The following is a 27,297-nucleotide window of genomic DNA, read 5'->3' as shown; positions in this document are numbered from 1 at the left end:
TTTTCCTCAATAAAATGTATACTTTTACTTTGATACACTTGCACTTTGCATCTTTGTTTCTCGCTACAAAATAATAGAGGCAATTAGAAATGCATGACGTTGGGACGTGGGAACAGCAGGTTAGGCCAATCAATGTTGATCCTAGCTAGATTGGTAATTTGATTGACAAGCGCTCTCAACCGCCACCAAATTTTCTTTATGTTTAGATTTGACCTGATAGCATTAGTATTAAGGGGCGGGAGATGGACACCTGTCCAATAGTAATAAGGGGTGAGGAAGGGCCATCAGACCTGTCACTCAAACTTGCGCCAGTTGTTAGGAGATTTAGTTCATGATGTATTGGTCGAGCTGGCGTTGACTCTACGTAGATGCTCTGGTTTATGTTCTTTAAGTTCTTGTAAGAATATTTCAAGTTGAAGTTCTACATAAATGTAAGATCATTTTATGCATGAATATTTTAAAGGTTGTTTTATTTTAGCTCATGTACTAAACATACATTTTCTGTGATTGTGTCCATGCTTATCTATAGTTTATATATATAAACTACAGTCAAATATCAAATCTACCTTTCATAAGTAAAAGTGTTGAGAAAGTTGTCCTCCAGCAACTTCACTTTCTGGATTCAACTGGCTGCTATGAAATCTTCCATTAAGGATTTCAATCATAAAATACTTTTGGAAAAACTGAGTAGCCAATGGCAGGGGCCTGGGGAGATCCTTGACAGAGTGTCCGAGGTGGTGTACCGCCTGCGGATGCCGGGGCGTGTGGTGTGCGCGCAGGGGATCCTGGGAACTAGTTGGTTGCCTGTTGTATAAAGTGTGTAGTTGTGTGTTGTTCTGTTATCATGTTGTGTTCATCGTTGTCGCCACCGTCATGGAGAGTGTCAATTTCGATTGTTGGGTGTGCTATGTTGTATGGATAATGTTGTCCTTCAATAAAGGTAGTTTGTGTCGAGCGGTGTGTGGGGCGCAGAACTATGGTTAACTTACTCTGTGTACTTCTTGGCCGCCGCTACAATATCATATTATACTTACGCCTTGCTCAAACTACGTGCGTCCGTCGACGGATGACCAAGGGCGTGTCTGATGTATAGAGGACTAGTCTTTGTAGATGCATTCTACTACTACTACTCTTTGTCCCCTTTGGCTTTCAATGAGCACTTTCCATTCCACTTGGTCCCTGGCAGCATGTTCAACCCGGTCTCACGAAAAGACGTGACACTGTCACGTTATTTAATCTATTGAAACGTGATCAGGAACACGTTTTTTCAAATTTTTCGTGTCAAAAAGCACAATTTTCACGAGCACGAGAATTCCCCCAGGCCGTGGTGCAAACAATATTATTCACGAGTTATAATCAAGCCCAACACATCAATATTAGTGACAACCCATTAAATACGATATAATTTCTAGATGTCATGGCAACGTCCGCTCGCGAGAGACCCAACACTGCTGTGAGGCGTCGATGCGGACTTTCATTAACATAGCCAAAAACAAGACAATAGATGGCTAGATAAAATAAACATCAAGACATACAGCGCACCTGAATTTAATATATCCGTGAATTGTCACAATTTCTCAGAATCAAAGGTGAAAGTAGAAACGGGTGGCCAAAAGATGTCATATTGTTAGTTATCACAGACAATTTTTAACAATAAATGTTCTGTACGGGACTTTAGGGGGAACGCTCCTGGACAGAACCTTAGTTTGGAAATTGTGCTTTTTGACACGAAAAATTTGAAAATACATGTTCCTGATCACGTTTCAATAGATTAAATAACGTGACAGTGTCACGTCTTTTCGTGAGACCGGGTTGGCATGTTGGGTCTCTCTCCATGACAGGTTCATCTGTTTCAGCTCTTGTGTCACAGTTCTGCACCAGGTGGTTTTTGGCCTCCCACGTTTTCTTTTGCCTGGTGGTGTCCATCTTAAGGCGACCTTTGTGAGTGAAGCGTTCCTGCTCCATCCTCAATACATGTCCTAGCCATCTCAGGTGTCCGTGCGTAATCTCTTTGGTGATGCTCAAGCTTCCTGTTTTTTTGTACAGGTCATTGTTGGAGATCATATTAGGCCAAAACATGCCTTGCCACTCTTCAGGGTTTGGAACGCAGCAGAGTCAGGGGGGTTGGTGTTAAATTCCAGGGTATCCTCTGTTGTTGTGATGTTGGCATGTTGTTCTGGCTCAGGGAGGTTGAGTTCTTCCTGGAAGAGTTAAACCAATCTGGCTGCTTGTTCACTCTCTGATGTACAGATGTTGCCATTTTTATCCCATACATGCGTAGTTTGGTTTGTACATTTGCCACAGAGTGGCTTTGTGAATTTGTACACTGTGCGAAGGTTTCCATAGGCTGCAGCTTTCTCGGCTTCACTTGCCAGGTGTTCAACAAAGACTCTTTTGCACTGACGGACTGGACGGTCTGGCATTCGGGCAGATGCCAGAGGGGCCGCGGCCTCTCGTGGGCCGTTTGGGCCGGCCAATCACGGGGCGGCATGCTTGTCGGGTTCGCACGGCCGCTTCGTCGCAACGCGGCCCCACATTATCTCTTGGCCCACTATCAAGCATTAATAGTGTTAAAAGCTTCAAATTAGCCATTTGTCTCTAAATCCCTATTCATGCTATGTATTAGGAAACGCATCAGTATTTATACCAGATATGAGTGTCTATATACTACAGTCATGGTTGCCCTTAATATTTAGACCGTATTATATAGCTACATTATTTTGTGAGGGTTGTTGAAAGTTGGAAGATACCAGTCTGCTGAGGTTACTATGAGTATGAACTATGAATCGAGGAATTAAGCGACAGAAGGGAGGAGTGGAGAAAAAGAGAGCGAAATCCAGGAAATGACTGTTGGCTGAGAAATGCGCGAAACTGACCGATTTGTTTTTTAAGCCGCCAAGTGCAGCTTCAGCTAGTAGCACCAGCGCTAGCACTAATGTTCAAGACACTGAACAAACAGACCAGGGGCAGGGAGTAAGACAGGAGGACAGTGAGGAACAGCGAGGACAGTCAGTCTTTATGCATATTAAAGTTTGAGAGTTCATCGCCAATGGGGCTACAAAAGTGCGTGTTATTTCCGTGCATGTGAAGTTATATCTGTGTGTTGCGGGCACGCGCGTGCATGCGCGTCCCCGTATGGGCCGCTGGTGGGTGAAAATGCCAGGGCCGTTTTTTAATCCCAGTCCGTCACTGCCATTTTGTCTCTCCTTGCACTCCTCTTCACCGCTCTGTCCTTCTTTTTATAGGACATCTTGGTTTTCTCGAGGAGTCGTTGGGACTTGGTGTCCAGCATATTTGCCTTCAACTGCTCCCTCTCTTCAACTTTCTGCCAAGTATTAGCTGATGTCCATTCTTTGGCCCCTTTCTGTTTGAAGCCAAGGACCCTTTGTGCTGTTTCGGAGTATATGGTCTGGATAGTATTTCATTTGCTGTTCATGGTGGGTTCTTCTTCCATTTCAGAGGAAGACTCTGGTGTCTTGAAGCGGTTTCTGAGTTCCAACACAAAGTCTTTGTTTGGCAATGTTTGTTTCTTCTGCCAGTGGCTTTTTGGGAGGACTTCTTCAACTTGAGTTTAATGGTGGTAGCGATTAGGTGGTGGTCGCCATAGGCATTGGCATCCCGGTCTGCTCTAACATCTTGCAGTGACCTTTTTACCATTTAACATTAATGATGATGTGGTCGATTTGGTTGATTGTCCTACCATCAAGTGACTGCATTGAGAGCTTATGGATGTTCTGGGGGAATATAGTACCGCTGATGACCAGGTTGTTGTTGTTGGCGTTCACCATTGTTGTTCCTTTCGCCACATCCATGCCTGCCCATTGCCCTCTCGTTGTTGGAATTGTTGGTTCCCACTTTTATGTCACCAGTTAGGAGAAGAACGTTGGTTGGGTACCTTTGAAACTGCCATTTGCAGTTGTTCATTACAGACTTCTTTGACCTCCTCCTCAGCCTCGTTGGTTGGTGCAGAGCACTGTAAGATGGTGAGTTTACAGTACTTTGAGTTGAAGCGTACTCGGATCAGGCTTTCACTTACTGGTTCCCACTCCAGCAAAGTTTTGGCCTTCTCCTTGGAGATTAAGATGGCTACACCATGTGTGTGGGTGTTCTCGTGGCCAGAACGGAGGATGACAGACACATCATGCAGGACTTGACGACCGGAGCTGGTCCAGTGACTCTCACTTTTCCCCAGGATGTCCAGGCGGTACCTTTTCATCTAACTAAGGACTTGTGCTGTCTTGGTGGTCTCAAACATGGTTCAGACGTTCCATACACCAATGCAGATCTTGGTTTTAGGCCTTAGTAGGCCCTCTTTCGCACTCCTGACTTCCTTTCGGCTTTCATCAGAAGTGGTCATACTGCCACCCAAAGAGTTTTGGTGTCTGGGATCTACAATGGGCCTGATGTCAATAGGATTTCTCATTTTAGTTTCTGTAACAATGTTTTTTTTCTGGAACAATGTCACAGGGTGACGTTGTTAGCGCCACGCCCAACCCCCAACCTGGAGGACCAGGTGCTGCATTTTGTCTCACTCCTCACCCAAGACCAGTCTGGTAGGATTGAGCCTGCCAGGTCCTTCTAGCATAGCTCTCAGGATCATAGAAGCACGCAAGCCTCTCCACCACGGCAAGGTCACAGCACGCGGAGAGGATGCATACTTTGTAGATGCCAATCAAATCTCTTGCCACTACAAAGCTGATGTGTGGATAGAAATACAGAAGATGACACAAACAACAGGTGACTAAGAACAATCCTATCATTCCACATTTCTTTAAAAAAAGTGTAGTGTAGGTGTGTAGTTGCATAACCGCGATCTGATTGGCCGACGGATCCGCCGCTTCCTGAAAAGTTGAACGTTTCTCAACCTTTTGACGCAGGCCACGGAGCCGAATGGACGGACGGACCCACAATGCATTTCATGAGCGCCCCATGCAGAGTCACTGAGATCCGTTGACAGACGGAGGTAGTGTGAATGATGCTACAGCAATTTGAAGACATATTCTCCTATTAAATCCCATTGTAAGTTTAGTCACAAACAAACCCAAGTTTATCTGAAGCAAAGTAAAATGCTACGCATAAGGAAAATAGGACTAAGGCTGCTGGTTATTCTGTGTTTTTGTCCACCATGTGTCTGTTTGTCGTGCCTCTGACACCTCTCACCTGTACATCCTGCCTTTGTCTGTTTCCCGCCTTTTTTCCTGCTCATCTGTTCACCTGCTCACCTCAGCCTATTTATACCCTGTATCGTTGGTGCCCCCTTGTCAGATTGTTTTATGCTCTTTCATAGCTCGCCAAGTTAGCTCTCTCTGTCCTGTGTCTGCCTCCCTACTTGTCTGCCTGTTTTTGGATTTAACCACAGTTTTGACCTTTTTGCCGTCCTCTGGACTACAACCCTAATGCTAACCCGGCCCTTCTTACAGAGCCTGTCTCTGCTTCAAATACATCTTTGGAACTTTACTCTGCTTTTGGGTTCAGATTTCACACACACCTGACATTTATGTATGTTGCCTACTTAGACCCAACCTAACACCCAGTTCCATCCTGCATGAAACCCATGTGGGCCATTGACATGGGGCCATTATCGAACCCGTGGATATTCCCATACAAGGCCTGTTTTTATGTTATGTTTAACATTAATAAATAAAATGTCCAAAACAACAAATTAGAATAAACAGATTCATCTTCAATAATTTAAATCAATGTGTTTAAACTTTAAGGATGATGACGTTATTGAGTTGAATCCTGGTTGCATATACACAGTGTGATTTATATTATTTTATAAAAAAAAAAAGAGTGTGTCAGTTCCCTTTAGATAATTCCCCTTTTCTTACTTCATTTGACTACTTCCTTTAGCTTCATCATTTATAACCCAATAGACCACACACAAAAGACCATTTCCAACCAGCTTTAATCAATAACACATTATTTTGATTCGCCAGATGCATCAGGAAAGAGAGCTGAACGAGGAACATTTGTTTGTGTAGAATTTGGATATAATTCTTCTTCTTACTGTGTTTGGTTTTTGTTCCTGTTTTTGACAACAGCAACATTTTGTGTTCGTGCATTTCGTCCTGAGAAACAGGGGTCGATTCATGTTGTTGTTTGAGCTAAAGCCTTGCTCTGATTCAAATACGTCTTTGGAACTTTACTCTTCTTTTGGGTTCAGATTTCACACACCAGACATTTATGTATGTTGCCTACTTAGAACCAACCTGACACCCAGTTCAATCCTGCATGAAACCAATGTGGGCCATTGACATAAGGCCATTATCGAACCCGTTGATATTCCCATACAAGGCCTGTTTTTATGTTATGTTTAACATTAATAAATAAAATGTCCATAACAAAACAACTAAATTATAATAAAGTGTTTTGGTCACACAGTGTTTTGGTCACCTTTTGTCTTCACCAGTTCCCATAGGCAGCGGAACAGAGATGTGTTGGTTCCAACCAGTACAGGGGTTTGTTGTTGGTTTCTTGGCTCAGGATAAATTAAGGTGAGCACTTCAACTCGTCCGACACACCAGTGATCTCCTCTGCAAACTCCATCTCACCAACAACGTATCCTTTGTAAGGATACTCGGCATCAGCAAGGCCCCAGAGTCCAAGGCCAGAGAGGGGTTTATCGGGACATCAGGTAAGTGTTTGTTATACCAGCTTTCAAAAATAATAGTCCCGTTAGACCCACTGTCGATGAGAGCATCGCAGACTAAATCATTAACTTTGATGGTGTGAATAAATGATGGACCTACAAGACCTTCAGGTAAGTCGGTGTTAGGTTCTGGGACTTTAACCTTGTTGGTTCTAGCTACACAGTGTTCTTCAGCTGTGGGCTTTGGGTTCTCCTTGCTGGGGGAAGGGGAAAATCACTTCTCTCAATCGGTTCAAGAACTTAGGGGGATTACTACTCTGCTCCCTAATTTTCAACTGAAGAAACATGAATTCAGAGGTGGACCCTCTAAGAAGCTGCTCTAAATGAGCGCTGTTGGCAGCGCTCATTGACAGGTAAATGACCTCCTTGTACTACTTTGACAAGGGATCTCTCTACTCTTCTTAGGAACTCAGACAGAAGCTCACCAGGCTGTTGGTGGAGGGCTCTGAAAGACAGATATAGTTCTTCTTGGGACTCTACTGTACCAAAAATGCTCTCTATATCCTCTATGTACTCATGTGGGCTAGCATCAGGTTGAGTCAGGCGCACAGCTTGAATGATTTCAAAGGCGGACCCTTTAAGACTTTCCAATATCCAACGTAGTTTCTCTTTGTCTTAGCACTCACCTTCCTCTGCTAAGAGTGTTGCCTGCTCCAGCCAGTTGTCTAAAGACTCTTCTCCAGCGGGGGTAGGACTGACCCCGGAAAATGTCCGTAGACATCTGTATGGGTGACTCTCAGGTTGCTTGTTTGTTCTGCTCATAACATCACCGACTGCACGGATGATGTCTTCAGGGTTGCTGTTACTCTCTTTGGTGGGGGAACATAGACCTTGGATGTCCTCTAAGGTTCTCCCTTACCTCTGCAAAAAGGTAAGTAGCTTCTCTTCAAAGTTATCAAACTGAGGCTCTGTGTAGTAGACACTATTCCAACCACTTCCTCCACTTATAGGCATTATCTCAGGTGGGATTTTAGAGGGGTCGATCTCTTCATGACACTCACATAACACCATCAGCGATTGTTGTTGAGTGAGAAACATTCTGCCTCTAACTCTAACTTTTCCTAAGGCTTTGATGGTCCCTGTTGTTTCTTCAATGGCTCCTCTTGAAACACCTTCAGGCACTCCATGTAACAAGAGGGCATGCTTTAAAGGGGACATATTATGAAAACAGCACTTTTCCTGGGATTTGGGGCGTTGTTGTGGGTAGATGGTGCTCCCACACGCATACAAACTTTGAAACAAGTCTGTTCATGATTTTTTGAGTGCGATACGCATTTCTGGAGGCAGCCCGCCTCCAGCTACCAAACGAGCGAGTCAGTTTCGGCGCCCCCTCCTACTTAGGAAGGGGGCACATTTGAATATTACCTCCCACTTCCCCACTCCCCTCCAATCAGAGCATCATTAAGTTTTTGTGGACCAGCGGAAGAGCAGCTCCGGCAGGGGGAACTCGGCGCTAGCCCTGCAGCTAAGCTCCGGGAGTACAATCCCTTTCTCTGGCGCCGAGCTCAACCCGCCGGAGCTGCCGCCGAAGGGAAGTCGGGAGGAGGAGACATGGAGTAGAAAGGGATTGCACTCCTGGAGCTGAGCTGCCGGACTGCTGCCGAGCTACCCCAGCTGGAGCTGCTCGTCCGCCGGAGCTGCTAGTCCGCTGGAGCTGCCAATAAACAATTAAACAATCACAAGAAAAGGGAACGCTAAAGCCTCTGTCATGCTCTGCCATGCTCCTCCCAAGATCGTCCCATAATAGTCAGTAGTTAATCAATGAATATTCCTAGTATATAACAAGCCTTTGTTGACCTATCATTACACAGGAAAATCGATACGCATACCCCCAAGAAAAACCCGCTTGCATCTCATACCCCGCGCCAAATCCTCGAGCAATGCCAAAGCTGCCATATTTTAGCTCGTAATAGCTCTTCATTGTGGTGATCTACCGTCATCCAGGTCCCCTTCGTGACTTCTACGACGAGATGGATGCCCTTCTCAGCTGTTTTCCTGAAAATGGCACACCACTCGTTATCCTCTGGGACTTCAACATCCTACTAGAGAAGTTGCAATCACCTGAATTAACCAACTTTTTCGCCACCTATGACCTAACACTATCCCCTTCTCCTCCCACACACAGGGCCGGGAACCAACTTGACCCGATATTCACAAGATCCCGCGGCACCTCTACTCTCTCTGTTACTCTCGCTTTGTTGCTTTTTCTCTCCCCTTGAGGTCCTCCCCCCCTCCTCTCTAGTCCCCACATTGTCACCACCCGCCGTAACCTCAAATCTCTCTCTCCCTCTACGTCTTCTCTCTGTCTTCATTACCTTCTGTCGAACGATTCTCTCAACTATCCACCGAGGAATCCTCAGACACTCCTCCTCTTTGGACTCCCTCTGTCCCTTCCACTTCAGACCTGCGCGATCCTCACCCCCCCCCGTTGGCTGTCCGAATCTTTGCAGACTTATAGAGCAGAGTTGCTGGCAGCTGAGTGGAAATGGAAGAGATAAGACAGTCCTAATGATCTATCTCACTATCTTTTCCTTATCTCTGATATCACCTCCGCTGTGTCAACAGCCAAATCTGCCTTCTACCACACCAAAATCAAACCCCATGAAACTGTTTTCCTTCTTCTCTTCCCTCCTCAACCCTCCCTCCCCTACACCTCCTCCCTGCCTCACTGCTGATGACTTCGTTACCTACTTTACCCAGAAGGTAAAGGACATTAGCTCCTCTTTTATCCCTGCCTCCATCTTCCTTCCTCCCATCCCAACCTCTGTCTTTACTCAATTTATCACTCTCACCTCCGACGAGGTCAACAGAATAATAACATCTATCCATGCCACCACCTGCCCCCTTGACACTATCCCTTCCTCTCTCCTCCAGGCTGTCTCTAGCGACATCCTGCCATTTCTCTCCTCACTTTTCAACTCAGGCATTGTTCCAGAACCTTTGTAGACTGCCAGAATACACCAACATCAAGAACTACGGACCGGTATCCCTTCTTTCATTCCTCTCTAAAACACTGGAACGTGCCATCGCTAACCAACTGTCCTCCTATCTCTCATCTAACAACCTTCTTGACCCTCACCAGTCAGGCTTCAAGAAGGCACACTCCACTGAGATGGCTCTCCTCGCGGTGACTGAGTCCCTCCATGCAGCCAGAGCATGGAGGGCTGCATTGGTTCTCATTCTCCTCGACCGTTCTGCAGCATTTGAACCACCAGATCCTCCTTGCCACTCTTGCTGCACTTGGCATTGCTGAATCTGCCCTTTCCTGGTTCACATCCTACCTGACGAATCACACTTATCAGGTAACATGGAATGGCTCCTTGTCCATACCTTGCACCATTGAAACTGGTGACCCTCAAGGCTCGGTACTGGGGCCTCTTCTGTTCTCCCTCTATACCAGATCCCTGGGCTCTGTAATTACAAAACACGGCTTTTCCTATCACTGCTATGCTGACGACACTTACTGCTATTTCTCTCTTTCCCCTCATCTGACAAAGCCCTGATTGCAACATGCATATCTGAATGTCTGGCAGACGTCAGCACTTGGACACTGCCCATCACCTGAGGCTTAACCTCAACAAGACTGAGCTCCTCCTAATGCCAGAGAGAGATTGCCCACACATGGACTTACTGGTCACTGTGGAGAACATAACTGTATCTCCTCCTCCAACTTCCAGAAACCCCAGTGTGGTACTGGACAAGTTATGCTCAGTTATGCTGCATCGCAAACATCACTGCGGTGGCCCGATCCTACAGATTTGCACTTTACAACATCCGCAGGATCCGGCCCTTCTTCACAAGGGAAGCAGCTCAGCTTCTAGTCCAATCCCACCAATCACACGGCTATAATAATCTAGAACTTGAACTTTAACTTTAAAGGTCATGAAACCTTGTGAAAAGTGTACAAGGGTCTTTGTGTGGTAGACAAGGTAGCAAAAGGAAATATTTAAAACCAAAAGGGGAATCTGTCCAATTCTGACGACCCGTGAGAAGAACAAAAGGGATATGACCTAAATGCATACGAGAACTCGCAATGGGAATAAAAAGGCTTGTAGAAAGAAAGAATCAGTTCAACAAACTGCAGTAGTTCTCCTTAGTACATTAATATCCATATGTGAGATGAATGAAAGGAACATAAAAAAACATATCTTATGATATGCAAAATAACTAAAAATATAGAAACAAAAGTGTAATATAGTAGATTATAGGCAGGCAAAGTGCTTCTTGCAAAGGAACTGCATTTTATTTTATTATCTAAAAAATATTAAAACAATTTCGGTAAGGATAGGGTCAATCCTTACCGTTATGACACATGGTAAATTGGATTGTAGGATTAGGGTTATAAAATTCAGTTATGGTGAGGACATATGAGTTTAATCTATTATGTGAATAACTTCATCCAGACTATATACACTATGAAGTAAAAGCAACAACAGCAACTGAATGCTGCACACAGGATCCAATATCCTCCAGCGACCAACAAACGGCCAAATAAAATTGGATTCTATTGTTTCCGATAGTATTCGATATGGGGAATTAATGAGAGGCATTTATCTCGTAACTATTATTACTTATGGAGACAACTTGTGTCTTGTAAATTGACATTTTAATGAATGATCAATGATTTGCAAAAAATGCTTACATCTTATCCAAGTTTATATTGGATGTCCCCCCCCCCTCCCATATATAAATGAGTGAATAGACTCCACTTTTGAAATAATTCACACACAAACAAAACAGCTTTAAAAGGTTTTGTTGATGCTGTATCGTGATATGTATCGGGCTCAGTGGTCTGGACCACAAATACGATTTGCACTATATACCTCTATGCCTATTTTTAGACAGTGAATGGTGCTGCATTTGTGGATGTGTGGCTCTGTAAAATAGGTAAATATGTATAGTGATGGCCCAACATGGATTCATGTCTTACTACTATATAATAGCAGGCCTGTCCAAGTTACTCCTCCACACGTGGTCAAGTGCGCTTGTGCCAAGCAGCCCGCAGCTCACACACACACACACAGCACACACACAAACACTGCACGCAGACACACAAAGACATACACACACACACACACACACACACACACACACACACACACACACACACACACACACACACACACACACACACACACACACACACACACACACACACCGCATACACACGCAGACTAACACCACACACACATACCATACACACGCGTTCGCGGACGCAGAGGTTACAAGACAACGGCAAGATTGAGATAAAAGACCCGCCGTTGACACACTTTCCCAGCTGAGACGTTATGTCTCTAGACTACACTTATTACCCAGCTCTTTCAGCATCCCGCAATGTCTTGCCATATTGATTTCCCCCCCTCCCCCCTTCCCACTGTTCCGACTGACGAGGACGACGCCGCTCCGTCCCCAGAATGACGGGCTGGTGGAGAGGTTTAGCCCCACCCTGGCCACCCAGCCCGCCATCCTCACCAGCCAGCACCAACGGGACTGGGACCGCTACCTTCCCCTGGTCCTGTGGTCCTACCGGACTGCAGTGCAGGAGTCCAGCCACTGCACGCCGGCTGCCCTCATGTTCGGGCGGGAGCTCCGGACACCGGTGGACTTGGTGTTCGGGTCCCCGCCAGAGCCTGACATTGCTGGGGGTGCAGCGATGGACTATTTCCGTAGGCTGATGGATGGCCTGCTGGTGGTCCATGACTACACCCGCCAGGCTCAGGCTGCCTCGGGGTTGAGGCAGAAGAGGGGCTATGACACGCTGTCGGGGACGAGCGTTCACACCCGGGGACAGGGTGTGGGTGTACTGCCCCGTCAGAAAAAAGGGAGCCTGTCCTAAACTGCGGAGCCCCTGGCAGGGGCCTGGGGAGATCCTCGACAGAGTGTCCGAGGTGGTGTACCGCCTGCGGATGCCTGGGCCAGGCACCCGGGGGCGTGTGGTGGGGCTGCACTGGGACAGACTCTCGCCGTATCGCCCCCTCTCCGCAGTTGCTGCTGGGGAGGGAGGCGAACTCCCCGCGGTTCCAAGGCCCTTCTGGGTCCTTTGTATTTGTAAGGATAAGTGGGGTAAATGGGTTGGGGTGGTTCATTGTTGGCGTGTAGCTGTGTGTGGTTCTGTTATCATGTTGTGTTCATCGTTGTTGCCACCGTCAGTGAGCGTGTCATGTTTGTTTGTTGGGTGCACTGTGTTCTATGGATAAAGTTGGTCTTCAATAAGGGTAGTCTGCGTTGAGCGGTGTATGGGGAGCGGAACTACGGTTAACTCACTCTGTATACTTCTTGGCCGCCGCTTCAATATCATATGATACTTAGGGTTGATGCTACCGCGATTTGCAGACATATTCTCCTTTAAATCCCATTGTTAGTTTAGTCACAAACAAACCCGAGTTTAGCTGAAGAAAGGTCAAATACTACACAAAGGGGTAAAATAGGACTTAGGCTGCTGGTTACTCTGTGTTTTTGTGCACCATGTGTCTGTTGGACGTGCCTCTGACACCTCTCACCTGTACATCCTGCCTTCGTCTGTTTCCCGCCTTTTTTCCTGCTCATCTGTTCACCTGTGGGGTATCCCACAAAGCCGGTTTTATCACATAACCAGGTAAATTAACCCAGTGTTTGCGGTAACCGTAGGTTTTCCATTCCAAAATGAACACGGTATGTTAGTTACTATAGCAACATATGCTCTGAATCAAACCTGGTCGGAGCAGGTTTTGCGCAGGTTAAGTTTGGAACATTTAAACCCGCGTTCACCGCAAATTTCATGCATTCACAATGGCATGCCCTTTCGATGAGAGGCCTGTTGATATCGGAGCGCAAATTATTCGTGCAATCCACCGGGAGCGATTAATAAGACAACGGCTCGACATCTTGGCATATCGGATGACTTTTTGCTGGAGAGATATAGATTCTCGCGCAAATCATTAATATAATTAAATAGTCTTCTCCTGCCTTATATAGCCAACACTACCAATCCTGGCATCAGTTCCCTCCATACTATTTGTGTAGCCCTCCGTTTTTTGCAAATCGTAGTTTTATCTATAATGTTGGAGATGCTGAGCACATCTCAGTCATTTCAGATGACCCATCCACGTCCGGAACAAGATTTCTATCTGCCTCCTATCATACAAAGAGCAATATTGGCTGAGTACTATGCAGAGAGGCGCTTACAACAGAAAGTATAAAATAGTCCTGACGGACTTACATCCACTGGAGAATGTTGGATCGTAGCCGGCGGCTTCATTACAAGCACTAATCCATCTTGATCTGTGAAGTTAATGAATTGTCACTTTTAGGTTTTCCACCCAGTTATCAAAAAATAACATTTTGAACATATGCACTGTGGCACGCACACGTTTTGCATGCGTTACTTCGAAGGCAAACAAAATCTAAAATACAAGAAAAACACAAAAACCTGCATTCAACCAGTGGGGTTACCCTCACATGGCCCCTGACTCTCTGAGGAGGTAGGTACCCCCTCCATGCCAGGGCGTCCTGAATTTATGTCTATTAACAGATTCTCCACCGGGGTCAAGATAATTTTAGGGCCAGATCCAGTCTGCCCACTGTCTGCCTTTTTACGATTGGCTTAAATAAAAAGGCCATATTTAAATGCAGGAGTGACAAAATATACCAATACGATGGTGGGAAACGCTTAACAGTTTCTATGATTTTTTTATACCTCATTTTTACTTGATCCGCTGACCGCTTGGGAGCCATCGGAGTAGGCCCTACATATTTTTGTTTGTCACATTTGTTTCCTGATGAACATTTGTTTTTGTGGAATTTGGATATTAGTCTTCTTTTCAGAATCAGAATCAGAAAGGATTTAATTAGTAGTAGTTTAAACAGTAGGATTTCCAACTGTTTTGGTTTTTTGTTCCTGTTTTTGTTAACAGCAACATTTGTGTTCTTGCATTTCCTCCTGAGAAACAGGGTTCAATGCCCGTTTTGATGTTATGTTTAACATTAATATATAAAATGTCCATAACAAAACATCAAATTAGAATAAACAGATTAATCTTCAATAATATAAATAAATGTGTTTAAACTTCAAGGATGATGACGTTACTGCGTGGAATCCTGGTATAGACATTGTCATTTATGGTATTTAAAAAAAAAAAAAGATACTCTCAGTTCCCTTTAGAAAATTCCCCTTTTCTTACTTCACTTGACTACTTCATCTTGCATCATCATTTAAAACCCAATAGACCAAATACAAAGGACCATTTCCAACCAGCTTTTATCATTAACATATTATTTTGATTCGCCAGGCGCATCAGGAAAGAGACAGATGGAGGAACATTTGTTTTTGTGGAATTTGGATCTTATAATTTTTTAATAATAGAAATATGAACGGTAAGTATTTAACTTAATTGAACCCACTTCTTTCACTTCAATACAGCTACAACTCAAGTATCTTTCTGCAAAAAGGAAAGTTACATATTACCATTATTTCAAGCATGTTTATTTTTGCCTTTAATGCTAGTTTGTGATGAAAATGCTTCTTTTTTTTTCATCATTATAAGAAACCGTTGGAGAGGAGAAAGCAAACCAGTTAATGATCATATAGGAGCTATTTTTTCTGAAATTAAATGAAAATCATAGAATGTAGAAATTAGTTTGCAACACGTCGTGTTTTGGAATTGTACCAATATTAATTTCATGCTTGGATGGTTCTCAGCCTCACCTGAAAGTCCCTTGGGATAAATAAGGCCATCTAACTGCCTGAATAAATATATCAATTAGGCATGCTAGCCGACTAATGTGTAGAAGTTAAAGAAGGCCTGTTCTGATGCTTTCCCGATCTGTCCTCTGATGTGGTTGAGTGCTCTGGTTCAGGATAATCTCTGTTTGCAAAGCAGCAAGCTGATCCAATGGGACACAAGGCATTATTACTCAGAGAAATCATACGTTTATTCAGATGCCTTCAGCATATACAGTTTGTTCAAGGGGAGACCACATCCCGGGCGTGAAAAGTCATGCATCTTATCTGTTATCTTCAGGGCTAACAGATAAGAGTGTACTCAGAAAAGTAGCACAGATTGTTAATATTGAGAAAGATACGTAGATGACCTAAAAAAACACATTTCCAACAGGGAACGACATATTTCGTAATAACAAGATATCTGAGTGACATACATGCAGAATGTCGGTTACAGAAGTAGAGAATGCTCTACTCGGAAAGAAAACTCAATATAAATAATAACAAGGAGTACTAGTTGACTAATATAAATGTAAAGCAGGTCTGCTAACTGACTAAAAATAAATGTCAGTAACCGAACCAGATCAACATGAACATCAGCTCCTCATGTTAAAATTGGTTTAAGGCCAGCACTGCTTAGCCTGAAGAACAGTTTCTCCTTTGCTTTTTTGTCTTTTTTTTGTTATGGTTTAAAACATTTATTATGGAGGACCATGGCTATTAATCAAATTCTTTATATTCCTACAAAAGATTTATTACCATGTGATTATGTGTAGATGTTTACATCATGTAGGCCTATGGGTTTGAAATAAATCTCAAACCAATAGAATGAGGATGCTATGCTTCAATTACAGCATTTTGACAGCAGATTGTAATGAGCGCTGTCTGTGTATCTTTGTGTGTCTGTTTGACAGTCTTTTAGGATTGGCAGTTTTAACCTAAGGGATTCCTCGGACTGAAAGAAATGAATGAAGGAAACCAAAGATCCACTTGGTAGGACAGGAGATCCATTCTATTGGAAATTACCAACATCAACAAACTGCTTTGTGCCCAGGACTGAAAACGAAAATTGCGATGCCGTTAAGGGGAAGTTGTTTTTGTTCATTTGGAATATTATATTTCTTTCTGAACAGTTTTATTTTTCCAACTGCTAGTTACACGCTGAATAACTGCAGGGTCACACAGAACACACAGGCCATCTGTCAAAAGAACAGTTTTAAAGAATTTCCAAAGGACATTCCAGCAAGAGTCACAAGTATAGAACTGTCTGGAAACAACATTTCTACACTAAATAAAACAGATTTGAATAATGTACCAAATCTGTTGCGCTTAGACCTGACACGCAACAGGATCTCCAAGATTGAATCTTCCACTTTTGTGGTTCAAATCTCTCTGAAGGTGTTAATTCTAAACAACAATAGGCTTTGTAAGCTGCAGGAGGGTATGTTTGATGGCTTAGTCAATCTCATAGAACTGCGTCTGACTTCTAATCAGATCCAAACTGTAGCTCCAGCCTCTTTCAAGTCTCTGAGCAAGCTTAAGATTTTGGACCTAGGCCATAACAATCTGTGCCACTTAACAAATGTCTATTTACAACATACACCACAGTTACAAAACCTGTACATTCCAGCAAACAAAATTTCCACTTTTCATTCATGGGAGCTGTCAAATAAGTCTACAGAACTTGATGTCCTTGATTTGTCTCAGAATGAGCTCATGTACTTTAGGCTCACTGCAGGTATCTTTCCCAAACTCAAAACGTTGCACCTTGAGGATGGTATAGAGGATGGCATCGTCTGGGAGGTGAATGACAAATTGTACCTTAGACGTGTGGTTAGACTAGATATCAGTGGGGTTCGCTCCTCATTACATGGACTGCAGAAAGTGCTAGAGACATTTAACTCCTCCTCCTCACTGAGGTATCTGCAGTTAAACCATATAAATAACAGCCTGCAGGTTCTCATCAATGTTTCCTGCAAAAACCCAAAGCTGAGCACTTTTGAAATCCGAAATAACGGCATCAAAGTTATTAGATCAGACCTGCTGCCCTTGTGTACTAATCTTAGAATATTGGACTTGGGGACGAATGAGATAACTGACATTTCTGACAATTCGTTTCAATCTCTTAGGAAGCTTAACACTTTAATCATGAAGTCTAACTGTCTCACATCGGTCCCCAATGCTGTAAGGAAAACTCCAATCATAAAACTTGATCTCAGCTGCAATAACATTAATGTTCTTCGCTGTGATGATTTTGCCAACATGACCCGTCTCCAAGGTCTCTATCTATACAATAATCCTCTCTCGGCCCTCAAGGATTGTGTTTTCAAAGATTTGGTCAATTTACATATATTAATGTTGCAAAACAGCAGCATTGATCAATTAAACGGAGCCTTCAAAGAATACACGCCAAATCTTAAAACTCTTTCTTTGATAAACAATACACTCACTGTTCTAGATCATGGAGAATTTAAAGCTCTGAATTCCCTCCAGACTTTGTCTTTGAAAGGGAATAAATTAGAAAAATTTAAAGATGGGACTTTTTTTGGACTGTCCAGTCTTACACATCTTGATCTCGAATCAAATGAAATCATTGAAATTACAAACGGTGCTCTCGGTGACCTGAAAGCTTTAAAGATATTGAATTTGGGAAGCAATTGCATTAAATATATATCGGTAGAGCCTATTCTGTATCCACCATTTGCTGAGCTTTCACAACTAGTTACATTGGATATTTCAAGTCAAAGCAGAACTCATAAGCGGTCGTTATTCCCTCAAAACTTTCTGCAAGGTCTGACAAATCTGTCAATACTCTATATGGGTGGTAACCATCTTACATCCGTGCATCCAAAAACCTTCAACTATACTCCTAATTTGAATGTACTTGTTATTTCTAACAATTTTTTAAGAGACATTCCCGACAATTTGTTTTCCCCAATTCAAAAAATTAAAAGTCTTTACATTTCAATGACAATCCTGAGGTCTCTAGATTTTTTGCTCCATGCTAACCTCACAGAGCTGGAGTTTTTGCAGGTGGGGTATAATACCTTTTCTGTGATTAGAGAGCCAGTGATGCTGTCTCTGTCAGCACTTACTTACCTGGATATGCAGGGTAATGGCTTCACCTGTAACTGTGACAACGCGTGGTTCCTCCAATGGGTAAATGCAAGCGAAAAAACACAAGTGTTTGATGCGTATAACTTTGAATGCAGCTACCCTCCAAACCTTAAAGGTAGAAAACTGTTGCAGATTGACGTCCGTTCTTGTACAGTAGACATGGACTTCATCTGTTATATTTCCACGGCATGCGCGGTCATCATGACCTTAGCAGTCTCCTTCACCCACCATTTCCTACAATGGCAACTGGTCTACGCGTACTACCTCATGCTGGCGTTCCTCTACAACTCAAAGAACAAGGACAAGCGTGCTCATCAGTACGACGCCTTCGTCTCCTACAACGCAAACGACGAGGGCTGGGTGCTGGGGGAGCTGCTGCCCAAGCTGGAGGACGAGCAGGGCTGGAGACTGTGTCTGCACCACCGAGACTTCCAGCCAGGTGAGGAGCCCTACCCTAAACATCCTCTACACCTCCATTAGCATACATGCTAGCGTTGACTTTTTCAAACATCGTACTTGCCAGTGGATATGTTATTAGATGCTTATAAATAGGTAGATTTTTTCCTAACTTAGAATCAGCCTTCGGTTGGTCTAATAAGCATAAATGTTCTGTGTACATGAAAGGCAATCGGAGTCTGTGTTACGTTATGTAACAGAAAACAATACATTTTCATGTTGTTTATTACCGTTTCATAAGCAAATAATTATATTATGCTTGAGTAAATGAAGCACCTCAACAAAACTGATCAAATAAAAAATGGCATTACAACATTGGAAAGACCATGGAATTACATTGGTGGTTAACTGGTCAATCGACTGGTCCTTAATTTCAAAGAAACAAAAAAAAGAAAACTCTAAGAACAAATGAACCCTAAACCTACCCATCCCTCCTTCCACCCTCTCTTCCTCTAGGTCATCATCCTTAAATTCTTGCCTCTCTGCATCTCATGTATCCATTTAAAAAATTATATTTTTTCAATCTTGGATTGAATCAATAAATCTTGGCTGTGAACCTTGTCTAATGCCTATTTATGAAATCCGTCCTGTTCTACATGTCAATATAAATAATGTAGCTAATGTGGCGCTAATCAGGGCGTTCAATTGCAATTTTGAGATGGCAAAGTTTGAGCTGTTTACCAAAGTTGAGGAATGAGTTTAACATTGAGGGGGACACATATCGGAAACCAGGCAGATCTGTCAATGGTTTGAACAGAAATAGGTCATAAATTAACTACACTGCAAAATATTCACAAATATATTTTATTTTACTAAAATTAAACATTTGTAAGTGTAAATGAAAACACATATTGAATGGCAGTAATGAACTGATTAATATCAAATCAATTCTTTAATTGCATGTCCAATCATCCAGTTTTGTAGAATAAGAAGCTGTGACAAGACGCCTTGTTGCGCTTTCAAAATAAAATAAAATATTTTTCTGCTCGCGGTATAACTTTTGGGTGGGACAAATGCGCCTCCCTCCAATATTGGAAGGCACACGTCCCCTCCTTCCGCCCCGGTTCCTACGCCCTTGCTTTGAACTATTTTTATTCATTGCAAGGCTGCTATTGCCTTATATTTTAACATTGGTATAGTTCCTTACAGGAGCAGTTTCAAAATTAAGATTATCATGTAGAGTCACATTGTGACTAGAGTCACAATACAGAGAATCTTTGTATGTTTTGTTTGTATTAACAGAAACAGTTTCTGCTTTAGCTTACTTTGTTAGTAGGTTTAATATTTTGTGAATCAATCTTTTTTTGTCTGTCTCTTAAAATTGTGACCCATACACAGATAATTACGCAAGAACATACAAACATGCAATATAAAACTAGAAAGCTATAAGCAATGGTAAGTTTCAAAATAAACCTAGATAATGTTCTGTAAATCAAAAATAAATCTTTGATACACAGAATATTATGAATTGTATAGATAAATAATATAAATAGCACATTTTGCCTTATTAACATGAACAACAATCATGTAGGTATATCTTTAACTCATTGTCAATGCAAGAACATGTCATAGAGTTTGTACTTAATATCAAATAAATGGAAACAGCTGTTTTACACAACAGTTGATGTTGTGTTTGAGACTCCTCATGGAAAGGCGTCATACAGAGGCGACTGCATGAGGAGCACAACTGACAAGCTAAAACACAGAGGAAGGGCCACACAAATTAAACAGACAGGAAAACTCTCAGAGATGCAAAGTCAGTTAAAACTCCCTCATAACATGAATGCAATCTGGTTTATTATATCTGCTTACATAAACTAATATTTTATCATTTAAATCAGTATTGTTGGCCTAAGAAGTAAAGTGTGAAACAGAGCAGTTGTACGTCTGCGTTAGCATATAAGCTAATGAATAGCTCAAAGCTGGCTAGCGTTGACTGACTCACTAATCTCACTAGTCAGTCTTTTTATTTATATTGTAAGCCTGATGAATAACAACCTCAGAACGATGCGTTTCCTTTTCTTTTGATTAATTTGTTTCATCCAATCATGTTTCTTGAGGTGGGGATCTGTAGGCTAGTATCTGACCAACACAAACACGGTAGAATATCTTAACCATAACGTAAGCGGAAGCATGGCGTAACTCACCCATCACAGTTGATGGTTTCTGGCCCAGGCTCTGTGCCATCTCAATCAAGAAGCTCTGCTATAAAAGTCAGGTGGCTGGACCTGAGATGACTGACTAGCCAAATGGTCTTAGGCAACTAAGATCAGTTTGGCTAGTGAGAGAGTGGACCAAGAGAAAGTACAGAGAAGGGTACTTCAAAGATTATTCAAATGTATTCTCCCTGACCAATGCCTTTCAGGCAAACCCATCATGGAAAACATTACAGACGCCATCTATGCCAGCCGGAAGACCATCTGTGTGGTCAGTCGCGATTACCTGGAGAGTGAATGGTGCTCCAGAGAGATCCAGGTTGCCAGGTAAGAACCCAGAGTTTACATGCATGACCAGAATATGGTTGTTCATTAAATCAGGTTCACATGTGTACTTTTGGTCATAATGTACGACCCTCATACATCTTCCCTCAAACTGTAAAGTGCAATGGACGAAAGCCTAAATGACACATTTGTGTCGGTACATCTTGCAGACGTGCTAGAAAGCCCTAACCACTGAGCCAGAAGTTTGCAACCGGCAAACCCAGTTGGTTTACATAACCTTCTTAATTAAAAGCTGCTATAGGTAAGAATCAAGAGCTTTTATTTGGGTGTAATTAGTTAGGAATGCGCAGCTATCAGTGAGTGAAATGCAATGTTGTTTCGGGTCCACCACACCAGCCTCTGCTTGGCCCAATCTAGATTTTATGCCACTCCCGTCACTTATTTCTGACCAATCAGGGTATCTTTGCCCTGACTGCCCTAATACGTAGGGTGAAAGGGAGTAGAATCTTGCTTCAATATCTTTTTTCCCCTCTCTTAGCAACTCTCAAATCATGTTTGCACCAACTTTAAGGCCTCAGTAATGAGGTTAACCCATAGGGAATCTGTCACTCTATAAGACAAGCAGTCCGGTTCAACAATGGAAACATGCCCCCTGCTACATCACTCACCTCAATTAAATCAAAGACATGAGGCCAGTCAGGGTCCAGGGAACATGTATTACTAAGACATTGAGGATGTTAAGGGTGTTATGTTGACCATAATCATATGGGCAACTGGGCCTGCTCAAACATTTTAAAGGGAAAATATGGTATGGCAATAATACAGTGCATAAGGATCGGACAAGTGACAAAAACAATAATGCTGTTACTTATTTTCTTGCAATGTGTCTCAGTGACTGCCCATGGTGCATGAGGTGTCATTGGAAAGAATCCTGCATTTACCCTGTTTGAGCAGGTCACCCAATTATCCACCACACGTCTGTAATGAAAAATAACCACACTTTAGGGGGCTGAACAATTAAAACACCACATTGCTACCTGGTTATTTTCTAATAACTGACTTGCTGATGGACAATGGAGCAAGTTGAAAATGTGTCAAGAAATATAATCAAGTAAAGTACTTGAGGAAAGTCAGAAAGTATTTCTACTCGAGGACCAATTCAACCCTGTAGATAGGTATAGTTTGTGTGCTGCTGGGTGGGGTTAGGTGCCCCGGGGTACAATGATATCTTCATATGGGCATGAGCCCAGGCCATCCTTCCCCTAAAGTTTAAAGAGTTCACATATATTAAAAAACAAGTCTCCCTGTTCCATTTCCCCAGCTTCCGTCTGTTTGACGAGCAGAAGGACGTGCTGATCCTGGTGTTCCTGGAGGACATTCCCATGCAGCAGCTTTCTCCGTACTACCGCATGAGGAGGCTCCTGAAGAGACGAACCTACCTGAGCTGGTCCCGCGCAGACGCACACCCAAACCTGTTCTGGGAGAAGCTCCGGCAGGCCCTGGAGTCCCAGGATCACCCAATGGGTGAGCATATACTGCTCACCGTGGAGGACGGACCCCCTGGAGAGAGACCAGACCAGTAAAAGGCTTAGAAATGCTGGGGGGAGGGGGAGGGGGATTATACTAGAGACACCCGAGGTCTGTGTTTGGAGGGAAAGTGAAACAGTTCCCCTAACAGCTTTTTTTTTTCTTTGTGTATTGTAAAACACTTTCTTAATCTAGTTAATGGGTACATTTGGTGTGGATTCGTTTTTTTGTTCATTGCGACATTGATGAAAACATTGTCTAATGATTTCCAACTTGTGCGGTTGGGCATTTCAACTTCTGATGAAATCTGGGCAGGACTGACCCGAGGTTTGACTTCGACAATGAAGACTCCTTCAGGGTGGGAGTTCTGTTGTTTGCCAATAGCTGAGTTTATTAGCTCAAGTGCTAACCAATCATTAGCATGCAAAGGTACGTAGACCGCCATCACTATAAAAAGGCTGAAGTTTCCTAAGTGTATTAAAAGGCCTGGATTTCAAGATATGTTCCAGATCGGGTGGGCAAAAAATGTCTGTGACACTTGTGTCTGTGTACCAAACAACGTTATCACTTGTTTCTTTCCGTAGCTCTATTGCTCTATATTGTTTCTTTGCGTAGCTCATAGCTCTATATTATTGTATTAAGGCCTAACTTAAAAGGGGAAACTATGGTCATTGTTAATTTGAAATCAAACTTATTTTCTATTCTAAAACCCATATCAAAGACTGCAACTTTACCCTCTGTAAAAGGTTGAGTATTTCTAAGCCTGACTTTGCCCATGCACATTGTTGTGTAGTGAGCCCTAGAGGGCTGCCATGTATATAGCACCATTGATAAAAGTTTATATTAATCGAATAGTTTGTATAAGAATCAAGTTTTATGATGGATAAGTAGGATCAAGGATCAATGCAGGTTCAATATTAACCTAATTTAGAAGATGAATCTGAAACTGCTGTTTTTCTTCACTATGAATTGAATTAAAAGTAAAATTCTCGTTCACAGAATAATTTTTTTTCTGTATCACTGTTACGCTGCACTAGACTTTTACACCTTAATACTATCACTATGCCACATGTCATGATTACATACACATGTATACAGTGGTGTATAGTAACAAAGTAGAAATACTTTGTTACTGTTTTTTGGGGATTTGTACTTCACTATATTTAGTATTTACATTTCTAGCAACTTTCACTTTTACTCAGTTACTTTTCCTCAATAAAATGTATACTTTTACTTTGATACACTTGCACTTTGCATCTTTGTTTCTCACTACAAAATAATAGCTGAGGCAATTGGAAATGTCATGACGTTGGGACGTGGGAACAGCAAGTTTGGCCAATCAATGTTGGTCCTAGCTAGATTGGTAATTTGATTGACAAGGGCTCTCAACCGCCACCAAATTTTCTTTACGTTTCGATTTGACCTAATAGCATTAGTATTAGGGGGCGGGAGATGGACACCTGTCCAATAGTATAAAGGGGTGAGGAAGGGCCATCAGACCTGTCACTCAAACTTGCGCCAGTTGTTAGGAGATTTAGTTCATGATGTGTTAGTCGAGCTGGCGTTGACTCTACGTAGTTCCCTGGTTTATGTTCTTTAAATTCTTGTAAGAATATTTGAAGTTGAAGTTCTACATAAATGTAAGATCATTTTATGCATGAATATTTTAAAAGTTGTTTTATTTTAGCTCATGTACTAAACATACATTTTCTGTGACTGTGTCCATGCTTATCTATAGTTTATATATAATATATATAAGCGGAGCCTAGATGCCTCTATTATTAACAACTACAGTCAAATATCAAATCTACCTTTCATAAGTAAAAGCGTTGAGAGAGTTGTCCTCCAGCAACTTCACTTCCTGGCTTCAACTGGCTCCTATGAAATCTTCCATTAAGGATTTCAACCATAAAATACTTTGGGAAAAACTGCGGAGCCACTGGCAGGGGCCTGGGGAGATCCTCGACAGAGTGTCCGAGGTGGTGTACCGCCTGCGGATGCCGGGGCCAGGCACCCGGGGCGTGTGGTGGGGCTGTACCGGGACAGACTCTCGTCGTATCGCCCCCCTCGCCCCCAGTCGTTGCTGGGGAGGAAAGCGGAACTCCCTGTGGTTCCCTGGGCAGCTCCCCTGCCCCTGCCGCCTCCCCTGACGGATCCTGGGGGGATCCAGCGGCTATGGGAGAAATTAACCATTACTTTTATTTTAACTATGAGTATTATCAGGCCTATATATTAGGTATATACATTAATGGTGAAAACCACCTCTGGATTCAGAGGAGGGCCTCATACGGCGCCAGAGAGTCTGGGGCCAAGGCGTACTGACATCCTCCCATTGTTTAGATTAACTGCAGAAGATGACCACATACTTAAAGGAATGTATGGCTGACCGTCCTTGCCATATAAGGCAATTCTGAGCTTGTACCGAAGGGCGGTCATACCATATGCAAAACAGCTCAGTTTGAAAGAATAAAAAAGACCGGGATCGGACGACCCGGAAGTGTCTTTGCAAACCTCACTCGGCTTTGTTGTTGCTTGTTTGCGGGTAACAATAAAGTCTCTGTCAATGCTTGATCCGGACTTCCCGATTCCTCATGCTCTCTTATGCCGCTTTTCCACCGCACATGTAGCTCGACTCGACTCGACTCGACTCGACTCGACTCGACTCGACTCGACTCGACTCGACTCGACTCGACACGGTAGCAGCACGGGTCGTTTTCCACCGCAAATAGTACCTCCTGGACGTTGGCGGGATCGGCTGCGCGTAAGGGCCGTGACGTATTTTTGTACGCGACGCAAACAACACCTACGCAACCCACACATGGACAGAACCCACATAACAACAATGGAGGACATCGATAACATTACTATTATTAGCTGGCATGTTGAAGAAGTTGAGGAAGTGGAATATGTTGGCTGCGGCGCTGCTATGGCTGTTACCAGCATGGTTGCCATGTCGCTCTCGTGACTTTGTCACACTCTCTGGCTAATCAGTGGCCGGCCGTCTGCCGACGTCACCTTTTATCATCGGCTCAGCTCGCTTGGAACCTAGAGCGAGGTGGTACTAAAAAAAGCAGCCACTTCAGGTACCAGATATCATGTTTTCGCGGTGGAAACGCAAAAAATGCGAGCTGAGTCGAGTCGAGTCGAGTCGTGTCGAGCTGGTACCATGCAGTGGAAAAGCGGCATTAGTTAGTTGAAGTGATAGAACTCGGTTATTTTCTACCACACAGCCTTACTGGCGGCACCGGGCCATTGAACACTTTAAGGACTATGTGTCGGTTGATGGGGTCGTCGGGGACAACTGACCCCTCAGGTGGGAGCTGTGTGGCGACCACTGGCGTGGATGCCTCTTCCGGGTTCGCTCAGGGGATCCTGGGAACTCGTTGGTTGCCTGTTGTATAAAGGCCCTTCTGGGTCCTTGTTGTTGGTGTGTAGTTGTGTGTTGTTCTGTTATCATGTTGTGTTCATCGTTGTCGCCACCGTCATTGAGCGTGTCATGTTTGTTTGTTGGGTGTGCAGTAAAGTTGGTCAATATCATATGATACTTAGGGTTGATGCTACATCGATTTGAAGACATATTCTCCTAATAAATCCCATTGTAAGTTTAGTTACAAACAAACCCAAGTTTATCTGAAGCAAAGTCAAATACTACACAAAAGGGTAAAATAGGACTTAGGCTGCTGGTTATTCTGTGTTTTTGTGCACCATGTGTCTGTTTGTCGTGCCTCAAACACCTCCCACCTGTACATCCTGCCTTTGTCTGTTTCCCGCCTTTTTTCCTGCTCATCTGTTCACCTGCTCACCTCAGCCTATTTATACCCTGTATTGTTGGTGCCCCCTTGTCAGATTGTTTTATGCTGTTTCTTAGCCCGCCCATTCAGTTCTCTTCTTCCTGTGTCTGCCTGCCTCCCTACTTGTCTGCCTGTTTTGGGATTTAACCACAGTTTTGACCTCTTGCCGTCCTCTGGAATACAACTCTAATGCTTACCCGGCAATACTTACTTTGTGCGGTTTTTGTTCCTGTTTTTGTCAACAGCAACATTTTGTGTTCTTGCAAAATTTCTTCCTTCCTCCTTAGCAACAGTGATCGTTTTGTGTTATCGTTTGAGCTGAAGTCTTGCCCTACTTCAAATACATCTTAGGAACTTTACTGTGCTTTTGGGTTCAGATTTCACACACCAGACATTTATTTATGTTGCATACTTAGAACCAACCTGACACCCAGTTCAATCCTGCATGAAACCAATGTGGGCCATTGACATAAGGCCATTATCGAACCCGTGGATGTTCCCATTCAAGGCCTGTTTTTATGTTATGTTTAACATTAATAAATAAAATGTCCATAACAAAACAACAAATTATAATTTTTTAAATTAATGTTTTTAAATTTCAAGGATGATGATGTG

General features: G+C 43.1%; 1 protein-coding gene across 2 annotated transcripts; it reads left to right on the top strand.

Annotated features, from left to right (window-relative positions):
• The first annotated feature begins 14,828 nt into the window (after nucleotides 1-14,828).
• Nucleotides 14,829-24,123, top strand: LOC130375539 (toll-like receptor 13). Of its 2 annotated transcripts, XM_056582521.1 has the most exons (4): nucleotides 14,829-15,004; nucleotides 16,265-18,906; nucleotides 21,289-21,406; nucleotides 22,686-24,123. In XM_056582521.1, the coding sequence occupies exons 2-4, from the start codon at nucleotides 16,425-16,427 to the stop codon at nucleotides 22,945-22,947; spliced, it is 2,862 nt and encodes a 953-aa protein (XP_056438496.1). In that variant the 5' UTR covers nucleotides 14,829-15,004; nucleotides 16,265-16,424; the 3' UTR covers nucleotides 22,948-24,123. The 2 variants fall into 2 exon arrangements, with proteins under 2 accessions (XP_056438496.1, XP_056438497.1); XM_056582522.1 differs by lacking the exons at nucleotides 14,829-15,004; nucleotides 16,265-18,906 and having other exon boundaries at nucleotides 18,971-21,406.
• Nucleotides 24,124-27,297: the final 3,174 nt, after the last annotated feature.

This window comes from Gadus chalcogrammus, chromosome 22 (assembly GCF_026213295.1).
Source record: "Gadus chalcogrammus isolate NIFS_2021 chromosome 22, NIFS_Gcha_1.0, whole genome shotgun sequence".
NCBI classification, from domain to species: domain Eukaryota; kingdom Metazoa; phylum Chordata; class Actinopteri; order Gadiformes; family Gadidae; genus Gadus; species Gadus chalcogrammus.
This window is presented reverse-complemented; position numbering and strand designations above follow the sequence as displayed.

Excerpts from the sequence above, each read along its gene's own strand:
- LOC130375539 (XM_056582521.1), top strand. The coding sequence starts at position 16,425 with ATGCCGTTAAGGGGAAGTTGTTTTTGTTCATTTGGAATATTATATTTC. Across the intron at positions 18,907-21,288 it reads CCACCGAGACTTCCAGCCAG|GCAAACCCATCATGGAAAAC; the intron begins GTGAGGAGCCCT and ends AATGCCTTTCAG. Across the intron at positions 21,407-22,685 it reads AGAGAGATCCAGGTTGCCAG|CTTCCGTCTGTTTGACGAGC; the intron begins GTAAGAACCCAG and ends CCATTTCCCCAG.